The sequence below is a fragment of the Orcinus orca genome, chromosome 12, assembly GCF_937001465.1.
Source record: "Orcinus orca chromosome 12, mOrcOrc1.1, whole genome shotgun sequence".
NCBI lineage: Eukaryota > Metazoa > Chordata > Mammalia > Artiodactyla > Delphinidae > Orcinus > Orcinus orca.
In genome coordinates this window covers 37,995,596-38,009,435 of record NC_064570.1, presented here as the reverse complement: position 1 = coordinate 38,009,435, position 13,840 = coordinate 37,995,596, and the positions used below count along the sequence as shown (strand labels likewise).

Sequence of the window (13,840 nt, the reverse complement as noted above, 5' to 3'; positions counted from 1 at the left end):
TACAATGGAGAAAAGATAGTCCCTTCAATAAGTGGTGCTGGGAAAACTGGACAGCTACATGTAAAAGAATGAAATTAGAACACTCCCTAACACCATACATAAAAATAAACTCACAATGGATTAAAGACTTAAATGTAAGACCAGACACTCTAAAACTCTTAGAGGAAAACATAGGCAGAACACCCTATGACATAAATCACAACAAGTTCCTTTTTGACCCATCTCCTAGAGAAATGGGAATAACAACAAAAATAAACAAATGGGACCTAATGAAACTTAAAAGTTTTTGTACAGCAAAGGAGACCATAAGCAAGATGAAAAGACAACCCTCAGAATGGGAGAAAATATTTGCTAATGAAGCAACTGCCAAAGGATTAATCTGCAAAATTTACAAGCAGTTCATGCAGCTCAATATCAAAAAAACAACCCAATCCAAAAATGGGCAGAAGACCTAAATAGACATTTCTCCAAAGAAGATATACAGATAGCCAACAAACACATGAAAGAATGCTCAACATCAGTAATCATTAGAGAAATGCAAATCAAAACTACCTCACACTGGTCAGAATGGCCATCATCAAAAAGTCTACAAATAATAAATGATGGAAAGGGTGTGGAGAAAAGGGAACCCTCCTACACTGTTGGTGGGAATGTAAATTGATACAGCCACTATGGAGAACAGTATGGAGGTTCCTTAAAAAACTAAAAATAGAGCTACCATATGACCCAGCAATCCTACTCCTTGTCATATATCTGGAGAAAAACATAATTCAAAAAGACACATGCACTCCAATATTTATAGCAGCACTATTTACAATAGCCAAAACACTGAAAAAACCTAAGGGTCCATCGACAGAAAAATGGATAAAGAAGATGTGGTATATATATACAATGGAATATTACTCAACCATAAAAAAGAATGAAATAATGCCATCTGCAGCAACATGGATGAACCCAGAGATTATCATACTAAGTGAAGTAAGCCAGACAGAGAAAGACAAATATCATACGATATTGCTTATATGTGGAATCTAAAAAAAAGGATACAAATTAACTTATTTACAAAACAGAAACAGACTCACAGACATAGAAAACAAACTTATGGTTACCAAAGGAGAAAGAGGGAGGAGGAATAAATTAGGAGTTTGGTATTAAAATATACACACTACTATATATAAAATAGATAACCAACAAGGACCTACTGTATAGCACAGGGAACTCTACTCAATATTTTGTAATAACATATAATGGAAGAGAATGTAAAAAAAAAGTATATATATATATATATGTGTGTGTATATATATATATATATATATATATGTGTGTGTGTTGAAGTGAATCACATTACTGTATACCTGAAACTAACACAGCATTGTTAATCAACTATATTTCAAGAAAAATTTTTTAAAAACACAAGCCCCCAACTCCAGCCAACTCTTCCTTTGATTGCCTCTATATACTATGCTTGTTTGCCCACTGTGAAATAATAGAAAAATATATATATTAGTCTTTGCTCCTAGTTCCTGGTATAAAGCTCGTAAATCCCTTGGAATTTCCTGGGTGACAGGAGAGTCTTTTGTTCTAATTTGGCAATGCTTGGTGGGCCTCTAGATAGGGGTTTGTCATCAGAAAGACCAAGCCAGATTAGAAATGTGGCACTTTCAGCCTCACACCCCACCCTCCAGGAAGGGGACAGTGCTAGAGATTGAGTTAAGGATCCATCATGTATGTGATGAAGCCTCCATAAAAGTCCCAGAAGTACGAGGTTCAAGAATCTTCTGAGTTGCTGAAGACATCTACATGCCAGAAGGATGGTGCACCCCAACTCCATAGGGACAGAAGCTCCTGTGCTCGGACCCTTCCAGGTGTCGTCCTGCGTATCTCTTCATCAGGCTGTTCATTTGTATCCTTTATCATATCTTTTATTATATAATAAACTGGTAAACCTAAGTAAGCTTTCCCCTGAGTTCTGTGATCTGTTCTACCAAATAATTTAATACAAGGGAGGGATGTCATGGGAGAGTCTAATTTGTAGCCAAGTAGGACAGAAGTTGTCGATAACCAGGGGACCTACTATTTTTGACTGGCATCTGAATTTGAGGAGTAATCTCATGGGACTGAGTCCTTAACCTATGATATGCTAACTCCAGTTAGTATCAGAAATGAATTGAATTGTAGGACATCTAGCTGGTGTCACAGAGAATTACTTGGTGTGAAAACAATCCTACTTGCATGGTGTCAGAAGTGTTAGGAGTGTGGTAGTAGCGTGAGAGTAATGGAGAAACACACAGGAGCAGTGAGTTTCTTTATACCCTCTTTTTCCAATTATCCAATCCTAACCATTTTTAAATACAAATCCTGGAGTTACCTCCTATATGAAGTCTGTCCTGACTACCTTTGGCTGTAGGGTAAGAGTACGGAGTGGGATAGTTTCAGAGGGCTTTCCTGAGCATGAAATATAAGCTTTGCTCTTGAATCAGTGAGACAATTCTGTACCCTTGTAATTATTTTCCTTTTTATAAACGCCTGAAGCAAGTCCATGTGGGGCTCTATTACTTGCAGTCAAAAAAATTTGAATGAGATATATGGCAAGTACCACCTTTACCAATTGTCTTGTATTGTCCTCAGTACTCACTAAATGTTGAACATAGCAGAAGCACTCAAGAAACACTGAGATCTGCTCTGCCCAATGCAGTAGCCACCGACCACCTGGGCTATAGGGAATTGAAATGTGACTAGTACAAATTGAAATGTGACTTAAGTGTAAAATACACACACAATTTCAAAGGCTCAATTAAAATTATGTAAATTATCAATATACTTCTATATTGATTACATTTTGAAATAATATTTGTATATAGACAAATAAAATTATTAAAATTGTTTTCGCCTGTTTCTTTTTACTCTTTAAATGTGTCTACTTGAAAATTTAAAACTATGCATGTGGCTCACATGACGTTACATTATATAGCACTGATTTAAAATGATTTGTCTTCTTAAATCCAGAAACATGGGAAGGAAATTTGCTATTTCCCAGAATTTTAGAATTTATAGGGAAATTTATAGTTGTATCCTGTATAATTTGAGCTATCCATACCCAGATTGTGGCATTTCAGAGAGTATTTTCTGAGAGTTTGGTCTCTTTATGTTATATACAAGATTAGATCCATTCCTTACTATGTATTCTTCTCAGATATATAATTATAATTAAGCTAATGAGCATTAGAAAACAACAGCAAAGGAAACATTATTGCTCAACTATATATGCTCTGTAGCAAATTTTTAGTGACTGAGGGTTTAAGGCAGAAGCAGGATTATTTATTCCATTCTACCTCAATCACTGAAAAGACATGTATTGAATGCAAGTCACTTTAATCTTCAGGTTCAAGAACATGTATTTCTGCTACAAGTTATTTCAAATAACGTAGTTTAGTTTTTTGACTTTCAACATAAATAAGATGAAATAAGATCAAATTCCTGTCAGAGGGTTTAGTACGAAATGACTCAATCTCTGAACACGTTAAAAAATAAATATTTCATGAATTTCAGCTTGAAATTCATACTGTGTGCCAAAGAGAATTTATCATCAATACAAGCAGTACTTACTTGATACTCTTGCAGGTTTTTCTGCTAAAAATAAAGAAAAAAAGTCTTGCTTAACTCAGGTAAAATGCAAAGAAATTATACATCAATAGGCTATATAAATGTATCTAATATCTTTAGACTTTCTTCCTTATTGTTCAGGAGTTGGTGAAGAAATGTAACTCTATTGCCTGATAACATGGATCTTTGTAAGCTGTGACAAAGTGAGAGAGTGGCATGGACATATATACACTACCAAACGTAAAATAGCTAGCTAGTGGGAAGCAGCCGCATAGCACAGGGAGATCAGCTCGGTGCTTTGTGACCACCTAGAGGGGTGGGATAGGGAGGATGGGAGGGAGGCAGACACAAGAGGGAAGAGATATGGGGACATATGTGTATGTATAACTGATTCACTTTGTTATAAAGCAGAAACTAACACACCATTGTAAAGCAATTATACTCCAATAAAGATGTTAAAAAAAATGGATCTTTGAATAACTTAATTGCTTTTATGTGTTTCACAGCATATTTATGCTTTTTAAACACTCATTAAAATCAGCAGGATCTTTTTTAAATTGCTTTGGTTTAACTATAATTATACCTAACTCCAGTGAAATTGCTTTGTATGATATAATTAATCTAAATATTTGCTTTACAGTTTCCAAATTCCATAAAATATATTATTGAGAATTATTTTCCTTTCACAGATGAATAAAGACAAATAACTACCCATTAGACTATAAAATATAAATCTTAAAAAGCGACATGCAAAATCAGCTTAATTTTTCATAATCGTTTATTTATTAGTTTCAATGAGGGATTATAATTCTTCAAATATGTTTTTCCATTAAACTGTATGAATGTAGGACAAAGATATAAAGTGGAATGATTGTCCCAAATAGTATAGCAGACATTCTAACTTTCTGAAACAAAGAGGATTGGTAACATCTATATTCCATTAACATTAGTCTCATTTAAAGGGCTAGGTTTGAAAATATAATTTTTAAGGAATCTGCATAACATGTTTTACTTTGAGACTTGTAGAGTTTCTGATATAAACCTAAGAATTACAAATTTAGAAAAGTTAGGTTAATGCCAACAGAAAGGTTTATTTTTGTGGAGGGGATACTTATGTTTTCGGTGATATTATAGCAGCACATGTATAAAATTGCAAAACAAACAAAATAATTCAGAAAAATGCTTTAGTAAAGCTAATGTTATAATTTTTCCTTTAAAAATACTAGCGTTGGCTAAAGAGACAGGAACTTAGAAAGGAATAAAATAAACATTTATGGAGATGCAATGAACCATTCGTTGAGTGAAGGAATGAATAAGAATGTGCCTGTATTCTCAACCAGCTCTAGGTTGGACTTGTGCTTTCACATGTAACAATTTTTCCCTTCTGTGTATTCATAATAGGAAGATCTTAGAAATAATGGACTCACAGAATAGAGTAAGAAAGGAGTATCCATCCAATGTCCAAATCCCTAGAATCCCTTGTGCAGCCCTCTAGTCTTAGCACTAATAGACCACTTCCTTGGGGACAAAGTGGGGTACATTTTATCTTTGGGCTGCTCTGATTGGTAGAAAGCTTTCCCTTATATTTGCCACAGTGTGGTAGGATAGTGAAATGTAATTGAATGGGCTTAAGTCTTTGATGTCACATCCACTTGGAGGCAATTCCTGTCTCTATTATGTAAACACTGAGATGTTAGACTTCCCTTCATCTAGCATTAACTCGGCTTTAAGCTGGGAATGATAATTGGTCCTGTACTAAGGAGGAAATTGAGCTAATAATAGGAAAGGATATAGCTACAGGTATTCAAAATAATCCATTTCTTTTCATTCTTCTGGCTAAATATCTTAAAAGGTATCAAGTTTTGCAGAAAGTTCCAATATAAAAATTGTGTTCCTGTATCTTTGTACAAATTTGATAGTTCTCTTATTATAAATGTTACCCCTTAATATTACTGATAATTGTGTCTAGATATGCCCTGCCATTGCAAGTATACATACTACAGTAAGAAACAACAGGGAACCAGTGAAAAACAAGATTCCTCCCCAACACCTGCCCCCCACCCCCGGTACACACACACACTAGAGATCTATGTATTTACTATGAATGAAAATTCTTGCTCAATTATGGTATGTTTATTTAGCACTTTAAAATTTAAGGCATTTACGTTTTGTTACATTTTGGATTAATTAGATTCGCCTAAAATTTTATGACCCAGACTACATAATTCAGCTGTACTCTTCTAGTTTTATGATAATATCACCAAAATAGGTCATTTTCATTTTAGGTAAAGCACATCTCCCTGACATGTGCATGCTGGCATCTGCCTTCTACTACCCACTTTGCATCTACATTGAATTAATTTCAAAGACCAGTATATAAATAATAAAAATATATACATGATATTAGCTACATTTTATGTAGTCATAGATAAAATGAATCTCGGCATCTCGGCTTCCTCTTTTTACTACTCTCTCATTCTTGACTGTAGTCATGCTGTGAAAGTCTTTTGCAATAAAAGAAATTTTTCTTCTGGTATGTACTCAAATATCTTATGAAGGTTTAGGTTGTTAATAGTTTCTATTTCTCCACATTTCCTAGTTTTCCACTGAAATGTAAGCTTTCTGCTACATTTCCTACCTGTCCACTTCCTCTGCTGTTAGCAGTAGTGTATACCTGCTAGACTTCCTTGCTTTAAAAAAATTTAGTGTTAATATTAAACACCAACGTAATTCAGGCACCTCCACATCAACATAGCATTTGAATCTTTACAAAGTTCAAGATTACCTTTTGTCACATTGTGTAATTGAAGACTTTCTTTTCTAGTTGGCACTGTATATAAAGAAAATGTAAATTAAAATATGAATTTTTAAAGAAAATGTTCATAAAATTTTGGTTCACTTCATCTCTAAGCTTTAGCAACGTGAGAATAATTTAAATGTTGAAAATATTTTCTTGAGGCTTTAAAAAAAATTTTCTTTCTACTAACACCTAACAAAAATAAATGACTGTTTTGTTTGCATAAACAAAGATATAACATAATCAGTGATTTCAGGGTACTAAAATGAATTAGAGCCCATGGACAATGGGTCATTACGATTAACTGAATTTAGGTATAAACCAGAAAAAAAGTGTCATCTTTTGTTGTTAACAATCTTTTTGATATGGCTAAAAATGCTTTCCTCATGACTCGATAGAGTATTTCTCTGATGATTAAGGCCTTTGCAAGTTTTTTAGATAACTACATGGAAATCAGTGATTATCATATTATATTATGTAGTTTACTAAATAAATAAACCTAATGTTAAGAAAAAAAGCAACTTACAATGCAGCCTCTAACTAGCTGCTCACCAATGACCCAACACATGACTGCATACTGAAGGAGTGGCCTGCCATCCACTGCTCCTTTGACACTGCCATTACCACATAGCCAGGATTATTGACCACATTTCTTTTTTTAATCAGGCCAGCAATCATCACATACATAAACAAAAGTTTTATTTAAAATTGAAATAAATTTTGACTCAAAATATTTTGACTTCAGGGCCTTTCAATCTTTTAAAAATTACCTTTTTCTTCTTTAAGATGTTTCATTTCTGCTTTTTCTATAGAGATAAAATGGTAATTAGAATCATATACATATTTATTCATAGGTCTTCCTAAGGTTTGGAATTACATATTTTGTAGTCAATATTTACAATTCAGGAGTTATATGAAAAGAACTTTATGGTGCTAATTTAGCAATAATAGGTGGAGTTTGCTTTGAGATCTAAATTCCTGTTCCCTTTAGATATCTAATAATAATGCAATTCATACACCCGTTGCATGGGTAACACCAAAATGAGCTGCGGTTCTGACACATGCTTTAAAATCAGCGTCCGTATTTTCATGAATTGCTTTTAAGTAGTATAATTTGTGTAATTACATATTTTTGAATTCCTGTGTTTTGTTTTGTTTTTGTTGTGTTTTTTTTTTGGTACGCGGGCCTCTCACTGTTGTGGACTGTCCCGTTGCGGAGCACAGGCTCCAGGCGCGCAGGCTCAGCGGCCATGGCTCACGGGCCCAGCCGCTCCGCGGCATGTGGGATCTTCCCGGACCGGGGCACGAACCCGCGTCCCCAGCATCTGCAGGTGGACTCTCAACCACTGTGCCACCAGGGAAGCCCAATTCCTGTGTTTTTGTCACTAATTTGATATACATGTCTTAAGACGTCTTTACCTTTACTTTCCTTTTCAGATTTTTCAATTTTCTTCTTCACTAGAGGGTAAAATAACAAGAAACCATTGGTTTATAAAACATAATTTTCTTACTCAATCTTGGAGTAAATATTTGGAGTTGAAATTTATTCCCATAAGTGAAAGGGGGTCAAGGCTCTACTTTTTCAAGATGTGAAGAAAAAGTCTCCCTCCCATGTGTGAGAACATACATATTTTTGTTACCCTTGGTTACTTGGCTTTGTAAGGCAGAGCCCCCTCCTTTTGTTTTTGTTTTTTACATGCTTTGAAGTAAAGCTAGAGGAAGCCATGCATTTATTAATAAGTTTAAATGAGTAACAGAAAAAACTCTAAATTTTTTATTGTTATCTGTAGGAAATGGGAATTTGATCGGTGCTATGGATGCTCGGTAAATAAACTGTTAAGTAAAAAACATGTAAGAATCACAATATATCTCTGGGCAAAATGTGGACACATACTTTTTAAAACAGAGTTTTGGTTGATTGATGCTTTTCTTCAACCATATTTATCAGACAAGAGTAAGAAGGAAACCAATACTTAATGATGACAACAACGTATGTAGTGGGAATGTTATATATGTTATTTCATTTAATGCTTATAACAAGTCTTTTGGGAAGTCATTATGCCTGGTCTAATAGATGAGGAAACTGGGAATCTGAGCTGTTAAGGTATTTTCCCAAATGTTACACAGCCAGACAGAGACTCAAATTTAAATACTGTTCCCACAAATCTATGTTACCTCCTCTTGGAAAGTAAATATTTACCTGATGCTGTTACTTCTGATGTTTCCTCTTTAGAAAAAAAAAAATAGAAAAAAGGAAGAAAAATAAAAGGAAAGAATAGTTTTGTTTTTCAGTAGCAGACAACTGAACTTCATCTGCATGTATTTCCTATTAAATTCCAATAATAATGACAACAGACACATACACAAAATGGCAAATAGACATACTGGTAACTAATATTTCTGAAAACTAACTGGAATCTATTCTGGAAATAGAACCACTCTACAAATTAATCTTAAACAGTCGATTCATATACGGTAGAAAGAATCAATTTGAAGATCTTTGGGTGGTTTTCTCAATTACAATTATAAATCTCCATTACATAATTTTTTTTTTTTTTTTTTTTTTGCGGTACCCGGGCCTCTCACTGTTGTGGCCTCTCCCATTGAGGAGCACAGGCTCCAGACGCGCAGGCTCAGCGGCTGTGGCTCACGGGCCCAGCCGCTTCGCGGCATGTGGGATCTTCCCAGACCGGGGCACGAACCCATGTCCCCTGCCTCGGCAGGCGGACTCTCAACCACTGCGCCACCAGGGAAGCCCCTCCATTACATAAATTTTTAACACGATCTGCACATGTGCATGCATGCATTCATTTATTAAATATTTATAAAGCAACTTCATGTATAAGATGTATTGAGTGCAATGGGTGGTGTTGAGAGATGAGATTTTAAAATATCACAAAAGTAAACTCAACTCAAGATGACTACAGTCAGAGTAGTGAGACAAAACATAAAAATGTTATTTGTCTTAGCCTATGATAATGTAGAACCAACCCTTCATTTTGCTCTTTTAGTAAATTCATAGAACAATTATTTTTAAAAATATAATATGGCAGGCTTTAAAAAATATAGCTTTCCTCACAAATCAGTTCAAATGATAATATTATCTATAAAACCGATACATTTAATTATCAGTCTAATATAACTTTTTTGGAAGCTATTTTCAAAGTTCAAGGAAAACTAGTTAAAACATTTTATAAGAATGAAGATGTAAAATAATGTTTCATAAACTAAACAGTATTTGCCAATAATTATGCTGATATTTCATATTAGTATTCTAGTTTTGGCTTTCAGCCCTTAATTTTTGTAATACCCTTCATATTAGTAGCAATTACACAAACTAAATATACTAGAGATTTTTGCCAACCCAAAGAAAAACTTTAGGCATAACTTCTAGATACACTCTCGATTGATATGCAAATATTTCCCCCCAGGATAATGTCTGGGTCTTAATTTAATAGTACTAAATAAACAGTTTCATTTTTATGAAATTGCATAAAATTTCATAAATTTTCAAAAATTTCATAAATTGTTGCATTCTTACTACCATTTGAAATGCCAAAATAAAACAGTGATTCTGAAATACTAAAACAACTCACCTTCAGCTTTTGAAAAAATATGAAAATAAAAACCTAATGTGTTAAGATTAAATAATTGAAGACAAGTATTCTGTGTTCTGAACTTTTTTTTTTTTTTTTTTTTTTTGCAGTACGCGGGCCTCTCACTGTGGTGGCCTCTCCCATTGCGGAGCGCAGGCTCAGCGGCCATGGCTCACGGGCCCAGCCGCTACGCGGCATATGGGATCTTCCCGGACCGGGGCACGAACCCGTGTCCCCCGCATCAGCAGGCGGACTCTCAACCACTGCGCCACCAGGGAAGCCCTTCTGAACGTTTTTTTAACCCAGCAGTGACGATAAGAGTTTACTTATCGTCTGTGTTTACTGTGTTTACTCAATAAACCCTGTGTTTACTCAATAAACCCTAACAAAAAACTGAAAGTACATAAAAGAGAGATGCAACCACCTTTTTTTTTTTTTTTTTGCACAGGTATTAGTTATGGTAACTCTGTTAATTACACAGATAATGACAACACAAGTCATTTTAGGCATTTCTTCACATACCCTGGTATAGAGTAATGTGTCTAATAGGCACTCAATAAATACATGTTCAAGGATTAATGAATACAATACACACAAATATTCTTTGTCAGTAAGAATCATTTATATAGGTAATGGTGTAATATCTATTGCATTAATGAAATACCATACTAATTTTTACTGCATGTACAATTTAAAGAAACTATAAAATTAAAATGAATTAAATAGAAAATTCTTAAAATTTTAGAATGGTACACTTACTTGGAGTTGGTTTTGGTTTGTCTAAAAAGTAAAGAAGAAAAGAGAGAAAAGAAAAGAAAAAGTCAGTGATCATTTTCTAGCTATAGGTAAAATACCAGCCCTTTATATTTCCTAATTCTGTTTGTTTGAGTTAAAATAGGAAAAGACTAAACTTATATTAAAATGAGCAGTAGGCAATGCATTTTGAGTAATTTTTAAGTCATATTGCAATGAATTCCTCAAAGAAGTTGTAAAGCTTGAAATTATAGGGTCTTCTTGGTCTCTTCTTATCCCTGTAAAGCCTCGTATTTCATTTTATAAAAAATGAATGCTCAGGATAAATCTGAACTCCTTACTGTTTCTGAATGGCATAAAAGGTATATTCTGCCATGTCTTTTCAGAATACATATTAATATTAATTAATATTAACTATTTAAACTCTTCCAATCCAGTATTTTGAATAAAGAAGCTGACTTTATAAAATCTCAGGAAAGATAAGTGAATGGTGGGTGAAAAACACAAAGCTATACTATCTAAATACATGATTTTTTTTCTCCAAAATACCTTGTCTTCTGAAATTATTAACTAAAAGCATTAGTTATACAGTTTTACACGTAAATATTCATAAAAAAACTAGATAACATTTCATCATGATTGCGAAGAATTTGAATCATCTAAAATTAGGTCAACTAATTCATTAATGGTGGGAATACAAATTAATATAATTTTTTAAAGAACAATTAGGGATGTCTATAAAAATTACATTGAATGTATCATTGCACTAAAAAAATTCACTAATTTTACCCCAAAGATAAATTTACAAAACTAGACAGGTAGGTATATTTTTTATTGTATATCATTAAAGAAAGCTTGTTAGATAACTTAAACATAGGTCAATCAGAAACTAGTTAAGTAAACTGTATACAACTATACAATAGAATACTATTAATGAAGAAATGCTTTATGTATTGATATAAAAAAATCTTCAAAAATACATTCTTAAATAGGAAAACCTAGGGACAAAGCTATTTATAGTATGTCATGATTTGTGTAAAAAAAGTGGGAATATATATAATTTGTATATACATATGTGTATATGTCTTTTACATATATTGCTAGAAGGAGACATTAAAAAATAACAATGATTACCTATCAGACATTTTTGGATATTTTGGGAATGAGAATTGGTAGAATAGGAAAAAAGATGAGAGGGAGGGATATTTTCACAGTTAGCCTCCTATATGCCTTAGTGTTGAACCATGTCAAGTATTATATATTTTTTAAATTGAATAATAGTTGTAAAAGTATTAAGCTATTATAGAATGGGATAACTTCTATTTTAAGCAATTAAACCAAGTTGAAATTCATGATTAGTTTTCAGTGAAATGTTATATGTGCAATTTGATAGGATATTTTACAGTATATAAACAGTGAGTCAACATTACCAGTATGATAAATGATATTAATATTGACATCAGTGAAATACTGAATATTTTGGAAGGGTCTTATGAACCATGAAGGCAAATACTATTTTGTTAATACTGCTGTATTATAATAGAATGCTTAGCAATCCATATATATTGGTTATAATATTTAGCCTTATATTAGATAAACTAGATTCTACCACAAAACCACAAGACTAAACATTACCAAGAAATAAAATGAAAGGTATTTATATGTTTTGCTTTAATTTTCAAATTTAATAAAAATAGTGAATTAGGACAGAATATAAACCAGAAAGGCAAAAACACCTGTTTTTATAGATGGAGATTCTTTTTCTTGATGTTCAGCTTTTTCTAGAGAGAGAAATCAAAATTAACTGACACTCTGTAGATTGTTTGCATGGCAAGCAATTTAGTATTTACATATTTGCAGGTGATCCTCAGCATGCCTCCAAAGTCATTTGCATGTAACTTGGAACACAGAAAGCATATTGCCATAGAAACACATTATAAACAAGGTCAGGTTCATTCTCAGGACATCCTGTAAGATACTTCGAAGGCGCTAGCCCTCTTAGGGCCATGTGGTATAAGAAGAAGGTAGAATATGACAAAAAGGAGAATAATAATAAGAGGATTTTTCTTTCTTTGCTGAAGGTTGAATCATTCTTTGAGGGTATTTCAAACCAGATGACATTTGCCTTTGGCATTTTACAAGCTCCCTTTTTACCTCTCTGACTCCTACTTCCTTTCTTGCCACATTAGAAGCAATTTGGTGCTGGTCAGAAGCAATTTGGTGCTAGTCATTGGTTTCTTGTTGAAAATGTAACCTAGACTTGCCTTATTCCAGAAAGTGCAACACTTTGTATTTTCATTTTTCTGGAACACCCTCTCTTTTCAGGTTCAGTTAGAACTCTCACAGATGAATCTCAAGTAAATCAAGGACATGACAGCTGTAATCAAAATGTGGAATTGATATTCTTCTCAGCCCTTTGAAAAATATTTCAATTAAAGTACATTTTAGATCTCTCTCTTTCACCAAAAGTGGAATTTCAAATAAAGCTATGTAGGGTAGGATATTTTAAATGGAATTGAGAAGATTTGGAAATACAGGAGATCACTGCCAAGTGTTAGTTCTTACTAATCACTTCCAGGTTTAGTCCTCCTGAACTGTTCTGGTTTACCTGTCCTTTCCTTCCCTCATCCTGAATTTGGAGATTCTCTGAAATCACTACTATTTCCTCCCCATCATCTTGCATCAACAATGAAGTAAGTGGGGAGATGTGGGACCTATGTTGTCATAAGGTTTAATTGGATATTTGTAAATTAGGGATTGATAGCATTCAAGAATGAACTTCCATGAACTTAAGTTGTATAAATTTTAGTGTTAAATAAGCATGCACAATAAAAGAAGCCAATATTCAAGTTATTAAACTGTCATAATAACACTGCAAAAGTATAATAAATTAAAGTAAAAATAATATAAAATATATATTCAAAATACATGCAATAGGTTCTGGGAGGTGATTATATTCTTTTTAGGCTCCTTATATTTTGCCATATCTCCTGAATCACTAATATGACCTCCTAACTGGTCTCACCAAATTCATCTGTGGACCTTGTCAATTCATTTTTCATACATGAACCAGAGAATATTTGACAAAAGC

General features: G+C 33.4%; 1 protein-coding gene across 13 annotated transcripts in view; it reads right to left on the bottom strand.

Moving 5' to 3' along the window:
• Positions 1-13,840, bottom strand: part of TRDN (triadin) — a 380,671-nt gene that overhangs the window by 27,890 nt on the left and 338,941 nt on the right. For 10 of the 13 annotated variants that reach the window (XM_049695258.1, XM_049695261.1, XM_049695255.1 and 7 more), the window contains 7 exons: positions 12,486-12,530; positions 10,756-10,776; positions 8,601-8,627; positions 7,820-7,858; positions 7,171-7,206; positions 6,389-6,433; positions 3,607-3,630 (listed from right to left, as the gene is read on the bottom strand). In XM_049695258.1, the coding sequence (XP_049551215.1) occupies positions 3,607-3,630; positions 6,389-6,433; positions 7,171-7,206; positions 7,820-7,858; positions 8,601-8,627; positions 10,756-10,776; positions 12,486-12,530 (237 nt within the window). The remainder of the gene's footprint in view (positions 1-3,606; positions 3,631-6,388; positions 6,434-7,170; positions 7,207-7,819; positions 7,859-8,600; positions 8,628-10,755; positions 10,777-12,485; positions 12,531-13,840) is intronic. The other 3 variants (XM_049695251.1, XM_049695253.1, XM_049695260.1) reach the window with 2 other exon arrangements.